This window comes from Ixodes scapularis, unplaced genomic scaffold (genome assembly GCF_016920785.2).
Source record: "Ixodes scapularis isolate PalLabHiFi unplaced genomic scaffold, ASM1692078v2 PGA_scaffold0__279_contigs__length_252992795, whole genome shotgun sequence".
Taxonomy (NCBI): domain Eukaryota; kingdom Metazoa; phylum Arthropoda; class Arachnida; order Ixodida; family Ixodidae; genus Ixodes; species Ixodes scapularis.
Window position 1 is genome coordinate 249,366,955 of NW_024609835.1, and position 20,711 is coordinate 249,387,665.

General features: G+C 44.9%; 1 protein-coding gene across 2 annotated transcripts in view; it reads left to right on the plus strand.

Moving 5' to 3' along the window:
- Positions 1 to 20,711, plus strand: part of LOC8039909 (protein LMBR1L) — a 116,085-nt gene that overhangs the window by 24,785 nt on the left and 70,589 nt on the right. For both annotated transcript variants that reach the window (XM_029980379.4, XM_029980380.4), the window contains exons 6-8: positions 3,646 to 3,772; positions 6,322 to 6,390; positions 12,039 to 12,103. In XM_029980379.4, coding sequence (XP_029836239.2) covers positions 3,646 to 3,772; positions 6,322 to 6,390; positions 12,039 to 12,103 — 261 coding nt within the window. The remainder of the gene's footprint in view (positions 1 to 3,645; positions 3,773 to 6,321; positions 6,391 to 12,038; positions 12,104 to 20,711) is intronic.

Below are 20,711 nucleotides of genomic sequence, written 5' to 3' on the forward strand. Positions count from 1 at the left end.
TCGGTAGTGGAAAAATTTTCATGCTTGCCGAAAAGTGGGACGTGGTGCGATTTAGCATACTTATGTCCCTCTACGTTTAGTGTGTTCATGTGATACCATGGCCTCAGATGAAGTATTAGGTGACATTGTGATGTGACAATGTGATGTGAAACTGTGATTTCACACGGATGGAGCTTTTTCTAGCAAGCACACACCCTCTGCCCTGGCTTCCCGCCAGAGGGCATCCTCTCTGAACTTTCCAGAGCCCTATTGTGGGAAAGTCTGGCGAGTGGGTGTGGCTACGAAGGCGCTGGAGAGGAGAAAAGTGAATGAAAGGGATGAGAGCACCAAATGAGTGAGAGAGGAAGGAGGGAGCAAAGAATAGAGAACTGCCATTTTGATAACCACTTCACAGCGCACAAAAATAACACTGTAAAAATTGCATGCACACAAAGAAATAACTCTCATGCGGTGCAACACTACGTGAGAGTCATTTCTTTGTATGTAATTTTTGTGTGTATGTAATTTTTTTGGTTTTTTTTAGTGTGTGTAATTTCTTTGTGTGCATGTAATTTTTAATGTGTTGTTTTTGTGCACTGTGAAGTGTTAGCACGATTCAGCAACTCGTCCAAGCTAAAGTATTGACCAACGCCATTTTGACGCAACACCCTGTCGGTGCAGAACACTGTTGAGGCTACACGTCATCTGCTAAGGGCTTATTTCTTTTTCGCCTGAATTCGCCTGCATTCAAACATGGAGAGACTTCATTCGTTGGCTTTTGAAACCACTGAGGAATAACACTATATCATTTTCTTGCCAGAGCTTACCAAATAAAGAACCGAAATTTGGATGTTGATCCCTTGCATTCCACTGGCGAGTTAATGAAACCGGCGGCCCTCCCTGCTCAACTGGGAGCGGCTGGGAGCAGCCGAGAGTTCACGCGCTCACGCCTCCCATTCTGCGCTGCTGGCTGATTGGGTCACTCGGGAGGGGGGTGTTACGGCGGCAAGATCATAGACTGGCCAAACTCTCCCAATATCTAAATCTTTCCAAGGAAAAACTGCCGATTTTTGAACCAGTACTCTTTTTTTCCAAAAATGCTTCTAAAATTTGTTGTAGTATATCACAATGTAGCATAATAAATGCTTTTTCTGTCGATTTAGTATGAAATAGGAGTCTAATAAATTATACGAGATTTAATTTCTGAAATTCAAAATTATTGTGGCCAACGGAACAGCAATGAGAAAGATATACAGATATGTCGGGCGAAGAATGACAGCTGAAAAATTCCAAAATATGTCAGATTTGAATACTAACAAGATAAGCTGCAATTGCGATGCTTTAGATAAAAATGCATAAAGTTCTATCAGATAGTCTCAACGTGCCGTGCCACGAAGCATTTTGTGGATGTGGTAAAACGCAGGTTAATGTTGCAGGTACTGCAGAAGACCTTTGTCTCGTGTTCAACTTTACACTCCTCATAACGCATCTTGCAGTTGCGTAGCGTCTCAATTTTTGGAGGCTCGTGATGCAGTTGTTGGGGGGCAGGAGGGTGTCAGACATAGAGTTATTGAGTCGTCGGATATGGTTGGACACAATGTTTAAAAAGCTGTTGGGCAAGCTTTGTTTGGAATGCCAGCTGATGAAAACATGCCTTTCTGAAGAATTCTGGAATGTTTAAGCGCTGCTTCCCTTGTGCTTGAAAAAGAAGCGTAGCTATTGAGAGCTGAGATGCTAATGCAGCGAAAGAAGAGTGTCTTGTATGAACAGATACACTTGATCAGAATGTTGTCATTCTCTGATCCAATTTGTCAACTCTAAGCTTTCCTGCATTGTAGTCGTCAACGAGCTTCTTGATGGAGATGCGTGTATCTGGTCTTTCTTCTCTCCGTTTGGCAAGCACGTGCTTGTTGGCAGTATGTATGGTGCTCGTGTCTTTCCATTGAACAGATCCCGTAGTTACGGAAATCTGATGAGCCGACTGGTCTGTTTGCCATGTCAAGTAGTCCTTTGATTGATGATGTCGTACAAGTGTCATGGCGGCATGGCAGCATCGGTTATGGCAGGTTCTGCTGCAAGTCTCTCTCCAGGTTGCCAGTCCGTGAACAGCTAGGAGCTAAGCTTTTGGCCACAACTCCTAGGGTCAACCAGTGGTGAGGAGATTCGTTGCCACTTAAGGACCAATTGGAGACGCATTCCAAGCACCAACATAATCTTACCACTCATGCAAACGAATCGCGAGACTCCAAAGACTTTGGAGGAGGCACGATGAAGATGCTATGTTAGCAACGTGGAGTGCTTCGGAGTGCTGTCTCCTCGGCCGAATCATAATGAATCACCATCTGGGAAGAAAAAAAAACAGCTAGTATAGGTGTACAGAAACTGAAACTTGAGCGTCTAATCTGACCACCAGATGCCGTAACTTGTCCAGAAAAGCGTCGGAAATTGTCGATCGCGGGGTATCGATTTTGAGCTGACATTGTTGGCACACGCCTTTGCACGCATTTCGTCTTTTATGGCGATTCTCTTTTTGTCAGTAGTATGGGGCAGAAGAGCAATAAAAGATGTTACAATGATACGATGCCATTGAGTTCCAACGTGTGGCCGGCCCCTTATTTGTAGTTTGCAGACAGCGCTCGTTATTCGAAAGCATGCGACATCATAGTTGTGTCACTTGGTGACGTCGCAGTTTCCCCTCTGTACCAAAGTGAAGACCTTCATTCTTTCTGGACTCCTCAATAAAGAATATTATTATTATACTAAATTTAGTGGAAAGCGTTTCCTTGACACTGCAACGCCATGTGAACCGAGACAGTCTCCTTGCCTTTGTGTTTGCACGTTGGCCAAAGATCTGAACAGCGTCGCAACTTGGTAGTACTCGTAAGCCTATTGTAGGAGCCGTATGCAACTTAATTTTTGAGTGATGGTAGAGAATGTGCGCGTGTGGATCTGAGGGCCCCAGTTTATTGGCAGGATGCGGCGAGGATGTTTTGTCGGGTGCTGCAGTGCGGCTGACCCTTCCTTGTGCCCAGGCATAGAGTTCATATATACTAACTCTAGAGGAAAAGGTCCACCATTTTCCCATGCATTCTGACTGCCGCAAGCGGTGGAGCATGCAGGCAGTCCTTTAGAGTCCCACACATGGTTGCCAACTGCCCTTGAATTCGGGAATATAATTATCATTAGAGCATTTTCATGAGCTTCATCAGTTCACATAGTTACCGGTTAAACAATATTGGCGTTCCTTTTGAAGCTTTATGTCATAGCGTGCAGGTGTACGGCATCGTGTCAATGCAAAACTAAACCAGATAAGCAGCTTCGTGCTATGGTTTTGAGAGGCGCTCCCCGGGAATGTGTAACCGCGTAACCACCAGATTTCCGAGATTTCAACACGAGGGAAGTTAATGCGGCCTAATGAGTATATTGCTTTGTATAGGCGTGGGAATAGCTCAGAGTTTATTTTACGATGTTAAATTATCACTGTTTATTTTGCTGAGAGTTTTCAATTTTCACGGTTACCATTGCGACTGTCGTCCTTCAGCTGGCAAAATTGGTTCCTTTCTCTCGTGTTCTGTTGCGCTCTTCTGCAATCTTTCACTCGGGACTCGAGATGTCGGCGCAGAGGATTTGCCACTCCTGCTCACCCGCCTTTACCCCTGTGCCCAGGGCCTGGTGTCCCGTCTGTACGAGACCTTCCTCGTCTTCTTGCTGGTGGCCGCCCTCCTGTTCGGCATGACCTTCCTCCTGTCGGCCATCTTGGACTACGGCAGGGCCAGCATCCACTCCCTCTTCGGTGGGTTGTCCGCTGCACACTTGCTTTCCTGGTCCCTCTCTGTCTCTTCTTGCCCACTTCCCTTGGCTCAGATTTCTAGGGGTCATAAAACACTCGCAAAGTTGCTAGGAAAGCTTTTATAGGTATTTGCAATTTCTACTTTTTTATTACGTGCGTTTTGAAAATTTGCTGGAGTATTTCGAGCGAGGTTTTTCTACTAGCATCAAACACCCCTATGATAAACTCCGTGGGACAGTCAAGAAAATATCTATGTAAACCGTCGCGAAGCGCTGTACCTGTGGGACGTAGGGATCATTTCTGCGCGGTTGCATTAATTAAGCTCTCTTAAATTAGGGAAGTTTCAGCTAAATCGGAACATGCTCGCCGTGGTGCAGACTGGCAAGAGAGGGTGGATGCTGCTTTGCTCCGGCCGAGGGTTGGAAACGAGCTGAGTTGGACCTTACCAAAGATGGACGCTCTCGTCAGACTGGCCAAATGAGGTTGCAGCTGCTTGCAAGGAAACTTGTCTCTCGATGAAAGAGCTTAATTTTGCCAGATTCTGGGTGCTCCGAGACCACTGACGTACACAAAAAAAAAAGAAAAAAGTATATAACCGTTTTTATCCGTTGCAACGCTTGACATATTGTTACATTCACTCGAATCCTACTTTTTTTGTTTTGCAGTTTGCCTGAAAATTTAGGTTCAGGTTTTTAGTGTAGTGTATGCCAAAAAGTTTGCCATGCGACAATACAGTCTAAGCTCATTATAACAGACCTGTTTACAACAGACATTTGGATATAACATACCGATTTGTGAAGTTCGGTTGGTTTTCCTTTATGCACCATTGACTCAACTTCATATCTGCATACAACATACTCCTTTTACAAGAGACCAAAATCTTGGTCAAAATCAAGGTCTGTTATAACGAGCTTAGACTTTATATCAACATAAAAATTGCAGCGACATGAAAAAACGCATATCATCAGCTTCTTCTTCTTACGCTATGATCTAAAATAAATCAAGCGGCCGTGCACAAGCAAACTAAAGTTACTGTATCTAGTCGTGTTGAAACGAAGCAAATACAGGAAAAAGAAAGCACCGTAATGAAAGGATGCGTCTGGGAGAGGAACGAAAACCTCCGAGACAGTTAATGGCTGTGTTGCATCACTTAAAGGATGCACACTAAGCAACAAATTGCATTCCAGACTGGGCACGCATTGTGTGGGCAGCTTGCGGCCGGGGTTACGGTGGCAGTGGCGCCATTGGTTTTGAACACCCTGCCCCTGGTGTCACTCTGGTGCAGGGATCGGCAATCTTTTGCTGCACGGGCCGGATGTAAATATAAAACAACTGTCACATACTGAACGTGATACAATCCTCTCTTGACACGTGCACACGTAACGTGAGATTACTGGAGGCCAGGATGATTTGGGGGCTTCAGTGTTGCTCGTCAAGATGGGAATTCAAATGAGAGTCGTAAAACACTTCAAAGCTGCCCATCTTTCATTTGCAGGACCCACGTGTTTATCTTGAAAAAGTATGTTTGCATTGCACATATGTCTGTGCTGTAGCAAACTCTTTGGTCGAGGCTGCTGCGAGATTTCCTAGATTTTAACACTTAAACTTAGAAAGTGGAAAACTTAAGCAAGTGGTTTGCTGCAAACGCATTGTTCAGCTCGTTAGCTGCGTTTCTACGGATGAAACTGTAGTGCAGCAAGTTGAGTTTTGACTTTTGGTTTTGGTTGGCAGTGATGGGTAGAAGAGAATGAATTAGGGAGGCAGGGTCCATGTCGATTGCATTTATGCTGCTTCATTGCGGGGATCAGTTGATGTCTGGCGAATCTCTTGAACTTTTTCAGAGTTAATACATCCGATTGTTTGCAACAAAACTCTTGTTTTAGAATATAGGCTCGGATCATTTTTACTGGCCTTCCGAGGGCCGCATATTAGTATCGCCTTGTGAGTTGCTGACCCCTGCTCTAGTGCAACCATTTACTTGGCTCACTTTGTGCCGAGAAAATTTGTAATAGAGCCCATTAAAACTTTGGTTTGGGCTAGTTGGTCCGTGGTAGGTATAAGGTTTAAAAGCGCAAACAGACGGGGACAATAGAAAATAACACAAACGACAGGGACAAGGCGCTTGTCCCTGTCGTTTGTGTTATTTTCTATTGTCCCTGCCTGTTTGCGCTTTTAAACCTTATACCTTGTAATAGAGGTCACTTATGCCCCGTGTATCCTATTAATACGACGGGAATATTCGTATCGCAGGAATTCCTTTTTCCTTTTAGTTATCATTAGAGACCTTATTCCACTCAGATAAAGGCCGACGACCAGTCTCGAGATTCTGCAAGGCAGAAGATCCTCCTCACCATGGGGGAGGAAAAAACAGGCAATGCTGGTCAGTGTAAAAGGGGGGGGGAGAGGAGAAAGCGAGGGAAAAGTAGAAAGCACAAACTGGTCATAGGTCTTTAAAGGGACATTTTTATTGCCGTTGGCCATAGAGGTGTTTGACTGTGCCAAAATGTCACAGTGTTTGGCTTGAGTTGATGTCTCTCGCATTTATTTTGCAGCTCTCTGGAGCGGATACCTGCCTTTCCTCTATTCGTGCCTTTCCTGCTTTGGGGTCATGCTTTTACTCAGTAAGCCTCGTCCGAGAATTCTTGCCCCTTGTTTTGGTGAACGTAGCCTCGACTGTTTGCACAACCCCTTAGCGACTGAGGTGGTGTATATTACAAAAGTTTTTGAATGCTCTGTCCAGTTGAATGTTGATTCGAAAATTGTCTCTTCAGAAACGTGGAAATATTTTGCTGCTGCAAAGCATTGCTTTGTTACTGGCAGTTTTACGGATTGCCTTTTCCCTTCCTGTAAGCTGCGTTCCGCCATGTTGATGAACATCTGCCAGATGCTTAGTTAGTGGCCTTGTTTTTGGTGTGGGCGAAATGCAGAAGCCAATGAAAGAACTTGGTATGTTTGATGGAGGACTGGCTGTACAAATCCGATTGCAATTTGTTTTGGACGGCATCTCTACGGGTCGACTTGTCGATTGCCGGCTCGCCTTGAGGCTGCTATGTTTCTTGGTGTGGCCGACTGCTCCAGCAGTCGATTGTGAGAAACTACGCCTTTTCTGGGGGGCAAACCATTGGCTCCCACACCTTGCAATCCCTGAGTGGGTTACTGCTCATGTTATCTTTCCAATTTCTTTTAATGCACTAGCATTAGTACCTACATGATAGAAGAAAGCTGACAGCGTCCGTCTGGGGACAAAACAGTGGCAAGGGAAGTGTGCCGCGTAGGGGGGAGGAGAGTAGTGAAGGGCAAAGGTGGAGAGGGAGGCGACGTCACGGGGCAGAAGTCAATGAGCGCGGGGATGCTGGAATGAGTCTGAACTTGCAGGTGTGCCTTGGTTTGTGCTACAAAATGGAGTGTGAACCCTGTACTAGCACTGGTCCCAGTGTGCGGCAAAAGAAGACTGACTGTGAATGAAATAGGCGGGGTGCTGAAACCAGTGAACAGCGAAAGCCGTTTCAGGCAGTGGATGCTGCTGCTAGGCATGCAAGGCGGGCAGATGAGAGCCCCCAAGGCCGGAAAAAATTAAACGAAGATCCATGCGGGGATCCTTAGGGAATGTGTGAGCATGACCTTTGGGAAACGCCACAAACGTTCCCCACTAACAAAGCCAAAAAGAGGAAGCAAAAGAGAAAGCCAAAACAGAAAAGTAAAGGGGTCAGCTTTAGCGTTTCCCAAAAGTGTTTGTTCAAACAAATTTTTTTGTATGCAAAACAAGGTTTAATTTGGTTATCTCCATCATTTTCCTTTGGCAAGCGTGTACTCCGACTTTGGGGTCGCTGAAATTGGGGAGGAAATACGTCAATGAAGTGAAGTGTCTTTCCCTCCTTTGTTTTACTTTGTAACGGACGTCCCCCAACTGGTCTGCTGCCGCGTCATTCAGGTGGGATGAGTGAAGTCCACATAGGGTATTTGTAGAGGTATTTTCGCCCCATAAAGTGGGGAGGGCAATGACTCGGGATATTACGGTAGTTTCATTGTTTTGTACAAGAAATGCTCATGAAATGATGCATTACTATCGCAAAGTTCGTTGTTTGCATACTAGTGATGAATAATACTGCTGATAACATCTTTAATAATTTTGCTCAGCGCTTGCTTCGTGAAAGCGCATTATGAAACCGCAATGTCCTAGGCTAAAAACAACCATTTAACGAGAAAAAAAGGGGCCAGAGAAAAGCGGACGAATGAAGTGACTAGGGAATCAATTGCAAGGTTTCCTTATTTTCTGCGTGTGCACGACAACAATGCATCTGCAGTGGGATGCTTGGCAGACGCTTGACTGCGGATTCGACTAAGAACATGGCCTCTAATGGCCAGCTTTTCATTGACCTTATTTCAGGTGGAGTTGCTTCCAGTTGGGAAAAATAAAAAGCTGAATTCTGTGACCTCCAACCTTTTTCTTTCGCACAAACGGCCTAAATTGGAGAGTATATCTGAACATTGAAGTTTTTTTCCCTCTTTCTTCGAACACATTTGAGGATTCTTTGAGGAAATTGCCACGAATGAGCGTCATAGCGAGTGAACGAGTGACACTCTGGGACTGTTACAGACGTTAGTGGTATATGAAGTCCACATGTCAGACCGTCCCAGGTTCGAGCCCCGGCGAGGCTCGAACCTGGGACGGTCTGATGCCAGTCGGATACTTAGCCATTGAGCTGTGTTGCACAGCTGGTCCGTCATGGGAAAGGATTTATTGCAATGCAAATGTGACAGGTTTTCCGTGGAAATAATCAAAATACAACAAATGAAAATAAATAAATGACAGAATAAAATTACAGATGAAATAAAATAAATTGAAGGAAAATATAGATGATAATGTAAAATGTAATCGGGCACATTGTGCGCTCCTTTGTCAGCATAATGGAGCCTGTATCGTTTCTCTTTGTCACGAAGACCCTCCAACATTAAAGTCCATAATCACCACATTCGGGAAGGGAGACAAGTGTTCGGGCCGGTGGGCTATTTGTAGGGGTGGGCGATGACTCTGAGTTTTTTTTGGAAATTGACATTTTGCTCAAAAAATGGGCTGGGCAATGACTCGGTGATGACTTTGGATATTACGGTACAGTACAGCCCACTTATAATGAATGCAGCGGGAATCTAAAATTGGTTCACTATATCCGTCTTTCGTTATATGTGGACTTTGAAAAATATAGAAGAAATCAGCTGCTTCAGTGTAAGGTGCATTCCGAAGTATTTGCTTGTCTGCGGCTGTATGTGCCACGTAAAGTCGCTCGTATCATTGTAGGTAAAATCTATTTTTGGGTCAGTAAATCTCGGTGTAGTCTCGTGTTTTCGTACCGTGACTTTTGACGAGGACGGCATTTGTTGTCGCGGCACCAGGCAGTGGCACGCCTCTGGCGAAAGAGTACTGTGGGGTCTCGGTCGCGACGCTTTTATGCTTTTCGACCAAGTTACTCTTGGAAAGCATATTGTGCGTTGCAACTAACTCATAATTTGTGGAGTGCTCGTGCACACACTCGCAGACTTCGCTCGAGTTTGCTCGTTTCTTGCACTTGGAGACATCTTGGGCATCTGACACTGATTGCAACAGCGATATTGTCGCGTGCACAATCGAGAAGATATGCTTCTGCGTTCATCTGGAAGATTCGCGTACACTCTTACCCCAAGTGTAAACAATAAGGAGGCCAGAGTGACCTTGTCTTGTCAGTCTCGCCCCTAGCTTTTTCCCGAACATTCTAGGTCAAATATTCGAGATGACGAGGAGAGTAAACAAAGAGCCAAGCGCCAAATTGCCGATTCATTCGCCGATTCTCTCTTGCAATAGCCAGCTGTTACGCCAACGTACCGTCGCCTGCCACCACCACCGTCGACGCTTGACGCTGCTTTCTCGACGCATGTTTTTTTTTTTGTTTATGGCACAAGCTCATCCCCAATAAATCTTTAGTTCATTCCGTTTTCTTCTGCCTTATCGTCTGTCATTCGTGACAACATTGAGGGACGTTGGAAGCTGTTCACTCGGACTTAATGCCAACCGGCGGCGACGAAACGTAAGACTCAGCCACAGAATAGTCCGTGCACAAAATTGTCGCGTTAGATGGGGCTTAGCCATCGCTGGTGACATTACATTGTCACACCTCCCATCGCGTCCTCGGGGATCCCATACTTTCCGACTGCCCAGCACACAAAAGACTGGGCTACATTTGAAAGTGCGGGGGGGGGGGGGGGGGGGGCATGTAAGCCAACACGTGCAATCGGAAGCCGTAGAGACACGCCGGGTTGAGGGAAGCCGAGACCTACACGATCGTAATCGTGCAGTTTATGGACACCGTGGCACGACTAATGTGGTCATCGGAATTCTGCCATCATTCGGTGTTGCCTGGTTGCCAGAGGCAAGTGGTCGACATTAGTAAACGAATGAGTTATTGCATTTATGTACTAGAGCTTTAAAAAACTTAATGTATATACTAGGTGATCCAAGCATCTTATTTTCAGAGTAATCTACCTTTCTTCGTGTTCTAACCCTTTGAAGGACAATGTAAAGGCAGATGGTGTGCTACCAACGAAAGAAGCTCAAACTTTGTGGAGGCTGGTGGTGAGGGTAGTTACCATATTTATTCGCATAATAAGCGCACTCGCATAATGAGCGCACCCCCACAACGGGCACAATATTTGGACTTTTTTTTTCCTCCGTAATCAATGCTCAAATAGCATCCAATTTTAGCAAGCCACCAAGCCAGTTTTCTTTTGCCACCAAGTGGTCAGTCCAAGTCGAGCCAAGCCAATTCGCTCTCGTAATAGCCGCAAGTGCGTAGTTGCGGTAATCGCAGAAGTGATCAACCGTGAAACCAAGTGTCGTGTACACTTGACGAAGCTTAGGTCGAGGAATTGCCGAGTCCCGGACATTCTTCGCCTAGCGGTTGCATTCATGTCAAAAAACAAGCCCTCATCTGTGGTCCGCTTTGTTAGGCCTAATTTGACATACTCCGGGTAAATGTGTTTATTTAATCCATAACAGAATGGCACAGCGAGGTGCACGCTGCACTGTAGGCTGGGAGTGTCTGGTAGCCTCTCCGTGAACAAAACTTGATCCGTGCAAGTGGGCTTCGGCAGTCGGCGCTTCGACTTTGTACGAGTTCTTATACGCGTAGTCGCGGATATACCTGAGCGTGCCATTGGATACTAGCAATATATATCGCCTAAGAATGGTCGCATTGCTTTTCGTGCTGAGTGAGCTTCGTAAGGCACTTTTCCTTCGGCAAAAGGCACCCCAAAAGCACCCTAAAAAGGTTTGCAATTTATAAAGCATGGTTACTGTGGCGCGCTCCGACCAGCCGTGGGTGCGAATCCATACTGGAGATGTGCCACAGTGCCTTGCCGTGTCATATTGGCACCTAATATGACATTTGCACAAAGTGTGCAAATGCACACCTGCCAACTCTTCCGAATTTTTCGTAAAATGTATGAATTAACTGTAATTTTACGATTTTACGAATCTTGTTTCAAATTTTACAAAAAAAAATATGAAAAATTTTTTTTTTATTATTTTTTTTTGTAAAACCGTGGCGGTATTTTGCACCGCCACAAGAGGGGGTAAGTATTGTCCACGGCAGCGTCGTGGTGGTTTTTACCATCCGTCTATCCGGTGGCCACAGATCCAAAACCAATCTGAAGCCCAAAGCATTTGTTCGTGTGTTTGGCGGCGCACGTTGGTTCGGCATGTTCAGACGTGTTTGGGCCTCTCTGTTTCGGCCAATTTCGAGGCGAGCAATGTGGCGTCTGTGTGTGTTTGTTGCACGTGTAATCGTAGCATTCCCCTGGTCGCGGTGGCTTCGCAGCGCAATGGCAAACTCCAAACCTCAAAAGAAGTACTTTCAGGTGTTCCCGAAGTCCTACACGTCAGAATTCCGGTTTTTCGTATCGACGAAAAAGGGAGGAGAAGTTTGGATGCTTTAGCACGTGCAATCGCTTCGCGTACCCCCCCCCCCCCCCCCCCCTCCCCCTCCCCTCCTCGCTCGCCCGTCCGCGGCCGCAGGAGTTTTACGAATTCAAAATTCCACAGGTTGGCAGGTATGTAAATGCAAAAAGTTTACCCCGTGCAATGAACGCCCCCTCGCAAATATGTGCAAATTTTTCGGGAAAAAAGTGTGTTCATTATGCGAGTAAATACGGCATGCTGCTTGGTTGCCTTTTTCGGCTATATGAACCAGCTGTCAAAAACATTAGAATCACGTGCAAACCTTTGTTATTCTACTTGCAGTCTGTACACCTGTTGGCTTTGCAAGGCTCTTCACAGTCATTGGAGAACTGGTGATCAAACCGAGGGTAGGTGGCTGTTTTGTGCTTTTTTTTTTCATTGTTGGCCAGGTATTTTTTGGGAGCGAAAGCTCAGTTTTTTCCAAGGAGTGTATGGAGCAAGGGTTGAGGGCTTATAGCTTTGAATGCTGCTTGCATGTTTCACTGGACCTGCCCTCACTGTCTCGCGTGAAAAGAATTACTCCGCCCTTATGTGCAATACCTCAGACTCGGTCCACCTGTGGATGGGTCCCTTTATCGATTGTTTATAAACATTGTGGCTTGTGTTCCAAAGTTGACCCTTCTAAGCTTGAGCTGAGGAGCATTCAATTTATAATAATGTTGTCAAGTTTCCTTCTTTTAAATGCATTCTTGGTTCATAAGCTTAAAGGGACGGGTATCGGTGAAGATTTCCCGATTTCTGGGCACGCCATCGCCTTGTCGATTTCGCTAGGTCCAGAGGCACGCCCTTCGAGCTGCTTCTCGATACGCTGCTCACGAAGGCATTCTGTGTTGGATTCCACTCTAGGCGCAGTTAAAGAAGCCTAGCAACGCCAGCACTCTCCAAGTGGATAGGCGAAACCCTGCGTTATCAATCGCAAATCTTCCGATGGTTCTACCGTAAAATCTCGTAAGGACGCCTACCCACAAGGAAGAGATACGGTCAAACTCTGATATATCGAAATCAAAGGGGATCGTAAAAAAGTTCGATTAATGAATAGTTTACTAGACAAAAATATGTTAAATTAAACTCGAGTGGAAATTTCCTGGCATCTCTGCTAATACCGAAGGTCGCGACAAACGGGAGCCTACCAAATAGAGCCGCTAAATACAGCAGAGCGTAGTTGGCGAAGTCCACAAACGCCACCGTGCTTACACGTGTGCCTGGTCGAGACCTCCACGCACCAAAAGCGACAAAACATAAAAAAAGGAAGAAAAACAGAAAAGCAAGACGCATAGAAAAAAAAACTATTGATCCATATAAAAGAGTTGAGCAAGCAACAAAAAAGAAAGGTCACTATATTCAAAAAAAAAAGGGAAGAAAAAAAAAACGGGCAAAGGAATAATGGCGAGAAAAAAAGATAAACAAAGATAAAGCGCGTCAAAAGTGTGATCGCACAACCGTTGTTAGCGACACACTCGATTTGCCAAAGCTCTTTTTTTTTGGCTTGTTTTGTTTTAGGCTTAGGGAGTCGTGCAGCGTCAGCAGTGTTTGGGAAAGGGACCAGGCTGCCGTTTCAATCCCTGTTCTTCCCACATGCGCGTGCCTGCCCTTCCCATTGCTTTTGCCATCCGCCACTTTTCTTTTTATGGTTCATTGTCTTTTTTTTTTTCACAACTGCTCTTTTGCTGGGTATGCGTGTATACTGGCTTGGCGGCCTACGAGCCACGCAGGCAAAGCAAGCAATGTGCTCACCACCGGCGCATTCAGGTCGCTGGAAAAACAACGGGCGGCCTGGCTTCGTTCGCTAGGTAGAGTGTCCCTGCCATGGGAGTTGGATACAAAAAGACTACGCTCCTGTACTATTACACATGATTTGTATGAACAATAATTCGAAATACCCGAGTGTGATATAACCGGACTCAACTGTATTGTTGAATACTCAAATTCAATTCGTAGCGAAGGCCGAATAGAACAGAATTTGTTTAGCTATTTGTAATAACCAAATATTCGCCCATCCCTGAAATTGATGCCAAAAAGTGGAGCAGAGAAAAACGCATTCAAAGTGCTCGAACCTCTCCCTTTTCTTTAGCATCGTTGGACTGAAAATAATTTATAAAAGAAATAACTACCCACCGTCGTTAAATTATTTCAAATAGAGTGCATTTATTCCAAGTATAGTTAAATTATTTCAGTACACTAAATGAAAGACTATTCAAACATTTATATGGGAACCAAAATATACCAATGTCAATGTACTAGTATGGCCATTTCGAAATATAGTATGTGGTCGAAGTGGTGCTGGCAAAACAAATCATGTTTTTAATCTACCGTTTGACTGTGTTTATCAACAGGCTGAATGTGTACGCAAAAACGTTATATGAACAGAAATATGAATTTCTTCAGAATGTTTATAAGAAGCTGAGCGATAATACAGGTGAAGAAGTAGCATTCTTTGGTGATGATAAAAATTATATTAATGGCGTTAATGATTTGGATGAATATGAAAAAAATCTTATAGTTATTGATGATTTCAAAAATACTCGAGATAAAATTAATTCTGGGAAAAAGTTTCATATTTGTTTACAATGTCAAGAAAGAAGAATTACTCGATCATATATATCGCTTATGATTTACATAGTATTTCACCGGTGTTAAAAAGTAATTGTAACTAGATCACTTTGTTTGGATTCAAAAGATAAAAGGGTTATGACAATAAAGGGTAGATTTTTGGGCAAGTTAGTAATTAAACATCTGAACGGTATTAACACACAAGTAGAGAGAGGAGAAAAGATAGAGGATGAGCGCTACTCACAACTATATTTACTGAGATGAGAAGGAAAAACAGTAAAAATCCATCACCCCAAAAAAGATGAACAAGAAGATGAAAAGTAAATAGAAGGGTGTTTTCTGGCAGACGCATGCTTCAGACACCAAATCCTTTGTTTGAAACACCAGATCCGTCGTCGGCTGTCGCATCTTGCCTGATGTCTTGCGGCAACCGTGGCTCATGCGGGGTCTTCACTGTCTCTGTTAAGAAGTCTCTTTCCTTGTTTGTTAATGCAACCGATTTAGCACTAATGCCTTCCTTATCTGCAGAGCTTTCCTCTCTGCAGATAAGGAATGCATTAGTGTTGATATGAAAGAAAAAAGTTGGTAAAAAGTTGGTAAATGTTAAGAATCCTGGTGGAAACCTTGATGCTGTTAATCTTATAACCTTGGAGAATAAAAAAAAAGGTAAACAATGAAAAATATAGGAATTTAAAAGGAAATGATACAAAATTTAAAAGAAAGCCCGGAAAATAATTTTAGGAAATTAAAAGAAAGCCACGAAAAATTAAAAGAAAGCTATGAAAAAAGGTGTATAGCATATATGTAGATGAATTTCAGCTAGCCTCTGAAAACATGCCATTTGAACCACTTCTTGGATATAAGATTTAAATAACATGGTTTATATCATATTAAACTTGTATTTTCGAAAAAATACAAAGATCAAATTCGTATGATAAGTTCGGAATTAGGTTGTTGGTTACAGGAAGATATATTAAGCCAATCCAGCAGTTTAATTGAATTATTGTTTACGAGCCTCTTTTTTAATAGTTATAAAATTTATTTTAAGATAAAGGCTGACAACATCGCATTGAATAATTCCTATCTTATAATAGAAAGGTTTTATCCTTTTAGCAAATAATGATTCCATCTTCTAGGAGAACTATTTTATCAGCCTGAAATGTTAGGGCTTACTTTGTTACTGTCTCGGTGTATATTTTGGATTTTTTAATCTTGTTATAAACCAAGACTCCGGAGCCGACGAGACAATATCGAGACGTCTAGCGGTTTCAGAACACAGCAGTCTTCTTCTTTATTTTTCACGCGGCTCCATCCGTCGCGAGGACCCACTCCGTAAATATTATAGATCTCACGACATCCAGTAGTATATAACATTCCTCTCCCCTTAACATTGAAAGTGCTGTACCGGCTTCCGCACGCGAGTGGAGCGTCGTTGGGGTGCACTTTCACAGACTTCACTCGAGGTCTCCGGTGGTTGTTGTTTGCTGCAGTCACCATGCACCTTCGACTTGGCTGATGGGCCTGGTGACGATCGTGGAGGAGCCGGGATGACCTCGTTGTTGTCTGGCGGCCGTTTACGTAGTTGGTCCGCACGGCGTGTTATCACTTTGGACGGAGTTTCGACGGTTGCCACGCGTGCTCCCGTTGTCGCCGTGACTTTTCCAGGAATCCACTTGTTTCCTGTCCCATAGTTTCTGGCGTACACCGGGTCCGCAGGTTGTGTCACCCAGTCTGTGTCTTGGGCAGATGCTGTGGAGTGTGATGGGAAACATGCGTCAAGTCGCGACTCGCGAGCGAATTCGATATCCTAGCAGCAGTTCAGATGGTGACTTTCCCGAGCTTGATGGTGTCCGTCTATAATTAAACAGAAGCCTTGCCAAGCTGGTTGTAATGTGGTCGTTTTGTATTTTCTTCAGCCCGTCTTTTATAGTTCTTACCGCGCATTCCACCAGACCATTTGACTGAGGGTGAAATGGTGCGGTCCTGATGTGCGTTATGTTGTTTTTCGACGTGAACTTCAAGAACTCGGCACTGGTGAAAGGTGTACCATTATCGGAGACCAATGTGCGGGGTATCCCGAAGTGGCTAAACACATCTCGCAAACACGACACAGTATTTGCGCTTGTGGCCTGTTTCATAGGAACGGCCTCGATCCACTTACTGTGTGCGTCAACCACTACCAAGATCATTTTTTCTCTAAAAGGGCCTAGAAAATCAACATGTACTCTGGACCAGTTTTCGTGTGTTTTGGGCCAGTTAACTGGCGCCTTTGACGCTGGCATGGGCAACATTTTGACACAGGCGTCCCACGTCGCTGACGTGTGCTCTATTTCCTTGTCCAGTCCAGGCCACCAAAATTGAGATCTTGCTATAGCTTTCATAGCCGACGCTCCCTGATGACTCTCGTGAAGGAGTTGTAGGAGGTGCCCCCGAGCCTCCCTAGGCACAATGACACGGTGGCCCCAGTATTCCAGGTCGTGTGCCACCGACAGTTCTAGTTTCCTTCCGTAAAACGGTTGAAGGTTCGAATCTAGGCTCTTCTCACATTTGGGCCATCCATTCATGATGTAGTTCTTGACCTGCGCTAACACTGAGTCTGTAGCTGTCATTTGTTTCAACTCCCTGGTTGTCACGACACCCTCCTCTAACCGCTCCATAGCAAGCACATATTCGGGAAGCTCACCTTCAGCACCTGTTTCCGCTGTTGCTTCTGCCGGTAGCGGTAGCCTGCTCAGGGCATCCGCATTTAGCCTTTCTTGGCCAGGCTTGTATTGTAGCTTGTAGGGGTAGCTTCCCAAAAGCAGCGCCCATCGTTGAATTCGCGCCGCAGCCATAGCGGGAGTCGGGCGGTCGGATCTCAGCAACCCCAGGAGTGGCTGATGATCCGTGACCAGGGTGAACTCATGTCCAAGTAGATAGTCTCTAAACTTCGTTACGCTGAAAAGCAGAGCGAGAGCTTCTCACTCTAGCTGAGAATAATTCCTTCCGGCGGCTGAGAGAGTTCTTGATCGAAACCCGATGGGTTTGTCTTCTCCACTTTCTCGGTGAAAAAGAACTGCTCCGATGCCGTACGGTGAGGCGTAGCACTCTAGTTGCAGTTCTTTCGCTGGATCAAAGTGCGTTAGCACCTTTGCCGAACTGAGAGCTTCTTTTGCTTTCTGGAACACCGCATCCTGTGCTTCACCCCACGTCCAGCGAGCTCCCTTTTCCAGCAATTTGTAGAGGCTTGTTAACAAGGTTGACATACTGGGAACAAATCTGGCGTAAAACGCTAGCATTCCCAAAAAAGACCGCAGCTGGCTTACATTTTTGGGCCGCGGTGCTTGCACGATGGCTTCCACTTTCGTCTCTAGTGGATGGAGGCCCTGTCCGTCAATACGGTGTCCGAGGTACGTAACCTCCTGTTCTTTGAACCTGCATTTCTCTTTCCGGAGTTTCACGCCGTGATCCCTGAACCGTTGTAGAAGTGCTCTCAACTGTAAGGCATTGCCATCAGCTCGTTCGGACAATATCATGTCAGCCAGGCATGCCTGCACGCCTTTTAGTCCTCGGAGCATGGTCTCCATCGTCCGCTGAAATATTGCCGGTGCCGATGATATTCCGAAAGGCAAGCAGTTGTAGCAGAAGAGCCCACGGTCTGTGTTGATCACAGCCATCATCTTTGATGCGTCGTCAAGGGCTACTTGGTTGTACGCATCCCGTAGATCCAAGGTGCTAAAACAATCGCTGCCGTTCAGACATGCGAACAGGTCCTCGATGCGTGGCAGGGGGTACTGCTCGACTTCACACGCAGGGTTTAGGGTTGCCTTGAAGTTCCCACAGATGCGCACCGAGCCGTCCTTCTTCAGCACCGGGACGATTGGTGTAGCCCATTCTGAGTGTGTGACCGGCGAAATAATTCTGACTTCCAACAATCGGTCAAGTTCTGCTGAAACCTTATCTTTCAGACCATAAGGAAGCGGTCTTGCCTTGCAAAACTTTGGTGTGGTACCCTCCTTTAGGTGTGGCGGGTTCGAATCCCGACCGAGGTGCCCGCAATATGACGGAGGCTTATTGCGGAGAAGGCGCCGTGTAACCGAGCTTTCGGTTGCACGTCAAAAGATCCCCAGGTGGTCGAAATTAATCCTCAGTCCTCCGCTGGGGCGTGCCAGATGCCCGTCGTAGGTTTGGCACGTAAAACCCCCAAATTTGACTTGACTTTTGATTTTGGCCCTCCTTTAGGTGCAGTCGAGCAGGTGGTCCCGTGATCAGCCCGATGCCCGGAGTAAACAGATCTTGAAGCTCGCAGAGAACTGCCTCCAGATCTTCCACATAGACTGGTTTGCTACTCAGCGGCACGACATTGCCTGTAAGGCTTAACACAGAGGTGCCGGCCTTGTTCAGCTTGAAAGTTAAATCACGTCCACACAAACACGGACCGCACCAGTTCAACACAGTCAAACTGCACTCTACTAGGGTGCCTCGGTACGAGACTTGCATGTGCAGCTCACCCAGCACGGGTATTCTTCCTAGGTAGCAGGACAGTTTCACGTGCGGTGCTTGAAGCTTAGGCCAGCGTTCACGGTGCTGAGTGTAGACCTCCCGCGAGATGACACAGACGGGTGATCCAGTGTCTACTTCCATCAGCAGATCGACTCCGCCCCAAGAGAACTTGCGTCGCACTGCTGGAACCAGATCCACAGTTTTGGTCTTCAAGCTCCATTTTTGCACACCTTCGGTTTCCGTTTCTTCCGATGACCTCCCTGCTGCTTCTAGTGCTTTGGCTTGTACATGCGGCCTGGAATATGACCTCTGTTGCCCAGGATGTTTACAGTTCCGGGCCCAGTGACCACATTTTCCGCAGTGGAAACATGTCGTTCCTTTGTACTGGCAGCGGTTACCTTCGTGCTCTCGGCTTCCACAGTGCTCACAGACCCTTGTGTGTTGTTGTCGTGGGCGAAATTTTTCGGACCTCTTTCTTTGTCCCATCCTCATCGCCACTGTTATAAACCAAGACTCCGGAGCCGACGAGACGATATCGAGACGTCTAGCAATTTCAGAACACAGCAGTCTTCTTCTTTATTTTTCACGCGGCTCCATCCGTCGCGAGGACCCACTCCGTAAATATTATAGATATCGCGACATCGACTAGTATATAACAAATCTTATCACATTTGGGTTTATGACTACATTTGTTTTATCTTCTAATACTTTCTTTGTAATATTTTTTAATTCCTTTGGCCTTCTTTGATACTCCTGTACCATAAACTTTATATGAATAACATTTTGGTCTAAGTGCCACAAATTACATTAGGATATTTCCATTCAACTCATCTTTAAGCTTACCACTTACTTTTTTTTATTATCCTGGGAAAATATTTGATGATCTCTTGGATAATTAGAGGTATCAAAATACTCCTTCATTTCTTTCATATCTTGGTAGATGTTTTCAGTCTGAATGTCATATATTATACTGTCTGTCTTTAGAGAGAATTTCTTCTTCATAACATTTGTTTTTTGACACTCGTGCACACCAGTGCGAACTGATGCAGCTCGACATAAGAGCGCCAATACAACATGTCCGACTTTGATGCGAACAATTTGAGGAATTTTAAGGCTATTTTTTGTCATTTTTGAATATTCGAAAGCATACTTGAACAGTTAAAGTAGCGCGACGAAAATTACATGAAAATAGTTTAGGTTTTACCGAAACTCGTCTTCTGGCTTTCAAATCATTTGTCAGTTCTCAGCTTGAGTATGCATATGGACTCCTTGTCAAGATTATCCGATTATAATACAATAGAAAGAATCCAAAACAAGAAAGCACATTTTATATTTAAAGACTGCATCTACGAGCGTATCGGCCATAAAATATGGAGTGAATTTGCCTTCATTGGATGCCAGATGGTTTCATCATCTTAATGTTCCCATCAAGGAGCGGTCACTACTTCCCCCTTATCGCATCTCTTCTGGACTCGACCATCCTCATAAAATTCGCTTACAAATAATGTCCTACTAACCGATTTCTCAACTCCCTGTTGCAGCTTGCCACTTCCGAGTGAAACTCTCTGCCCCATAATATTGTGGAAATTGCAGATAGAACAAAATTGAAAAGAGTGTGCGAATTATTACTTAAGGTACTCAGGAATGAGGCATCTGTGCGTGTTAATTTCTTTGTATGTATTTATCAATATTGCTGTTTTTTTTTTAGATTGGTACAATTCTTTTCTTGTGTAATAAGCGTGTTATTGCATGTTGTATTTTGTATCATAAAATTTTGTATCTCCCCCTCATATACCAGGCAGTTTGAGGTATGTTAAATAAATTTTAAAAAAGCCACTTTTTGATGTTTGCAATATACAGTTGAATTGAATGAAGCAAGTTCCGGTGTCCTCTTTCTCTGAAAACTGGCAGCAGCAACATCCG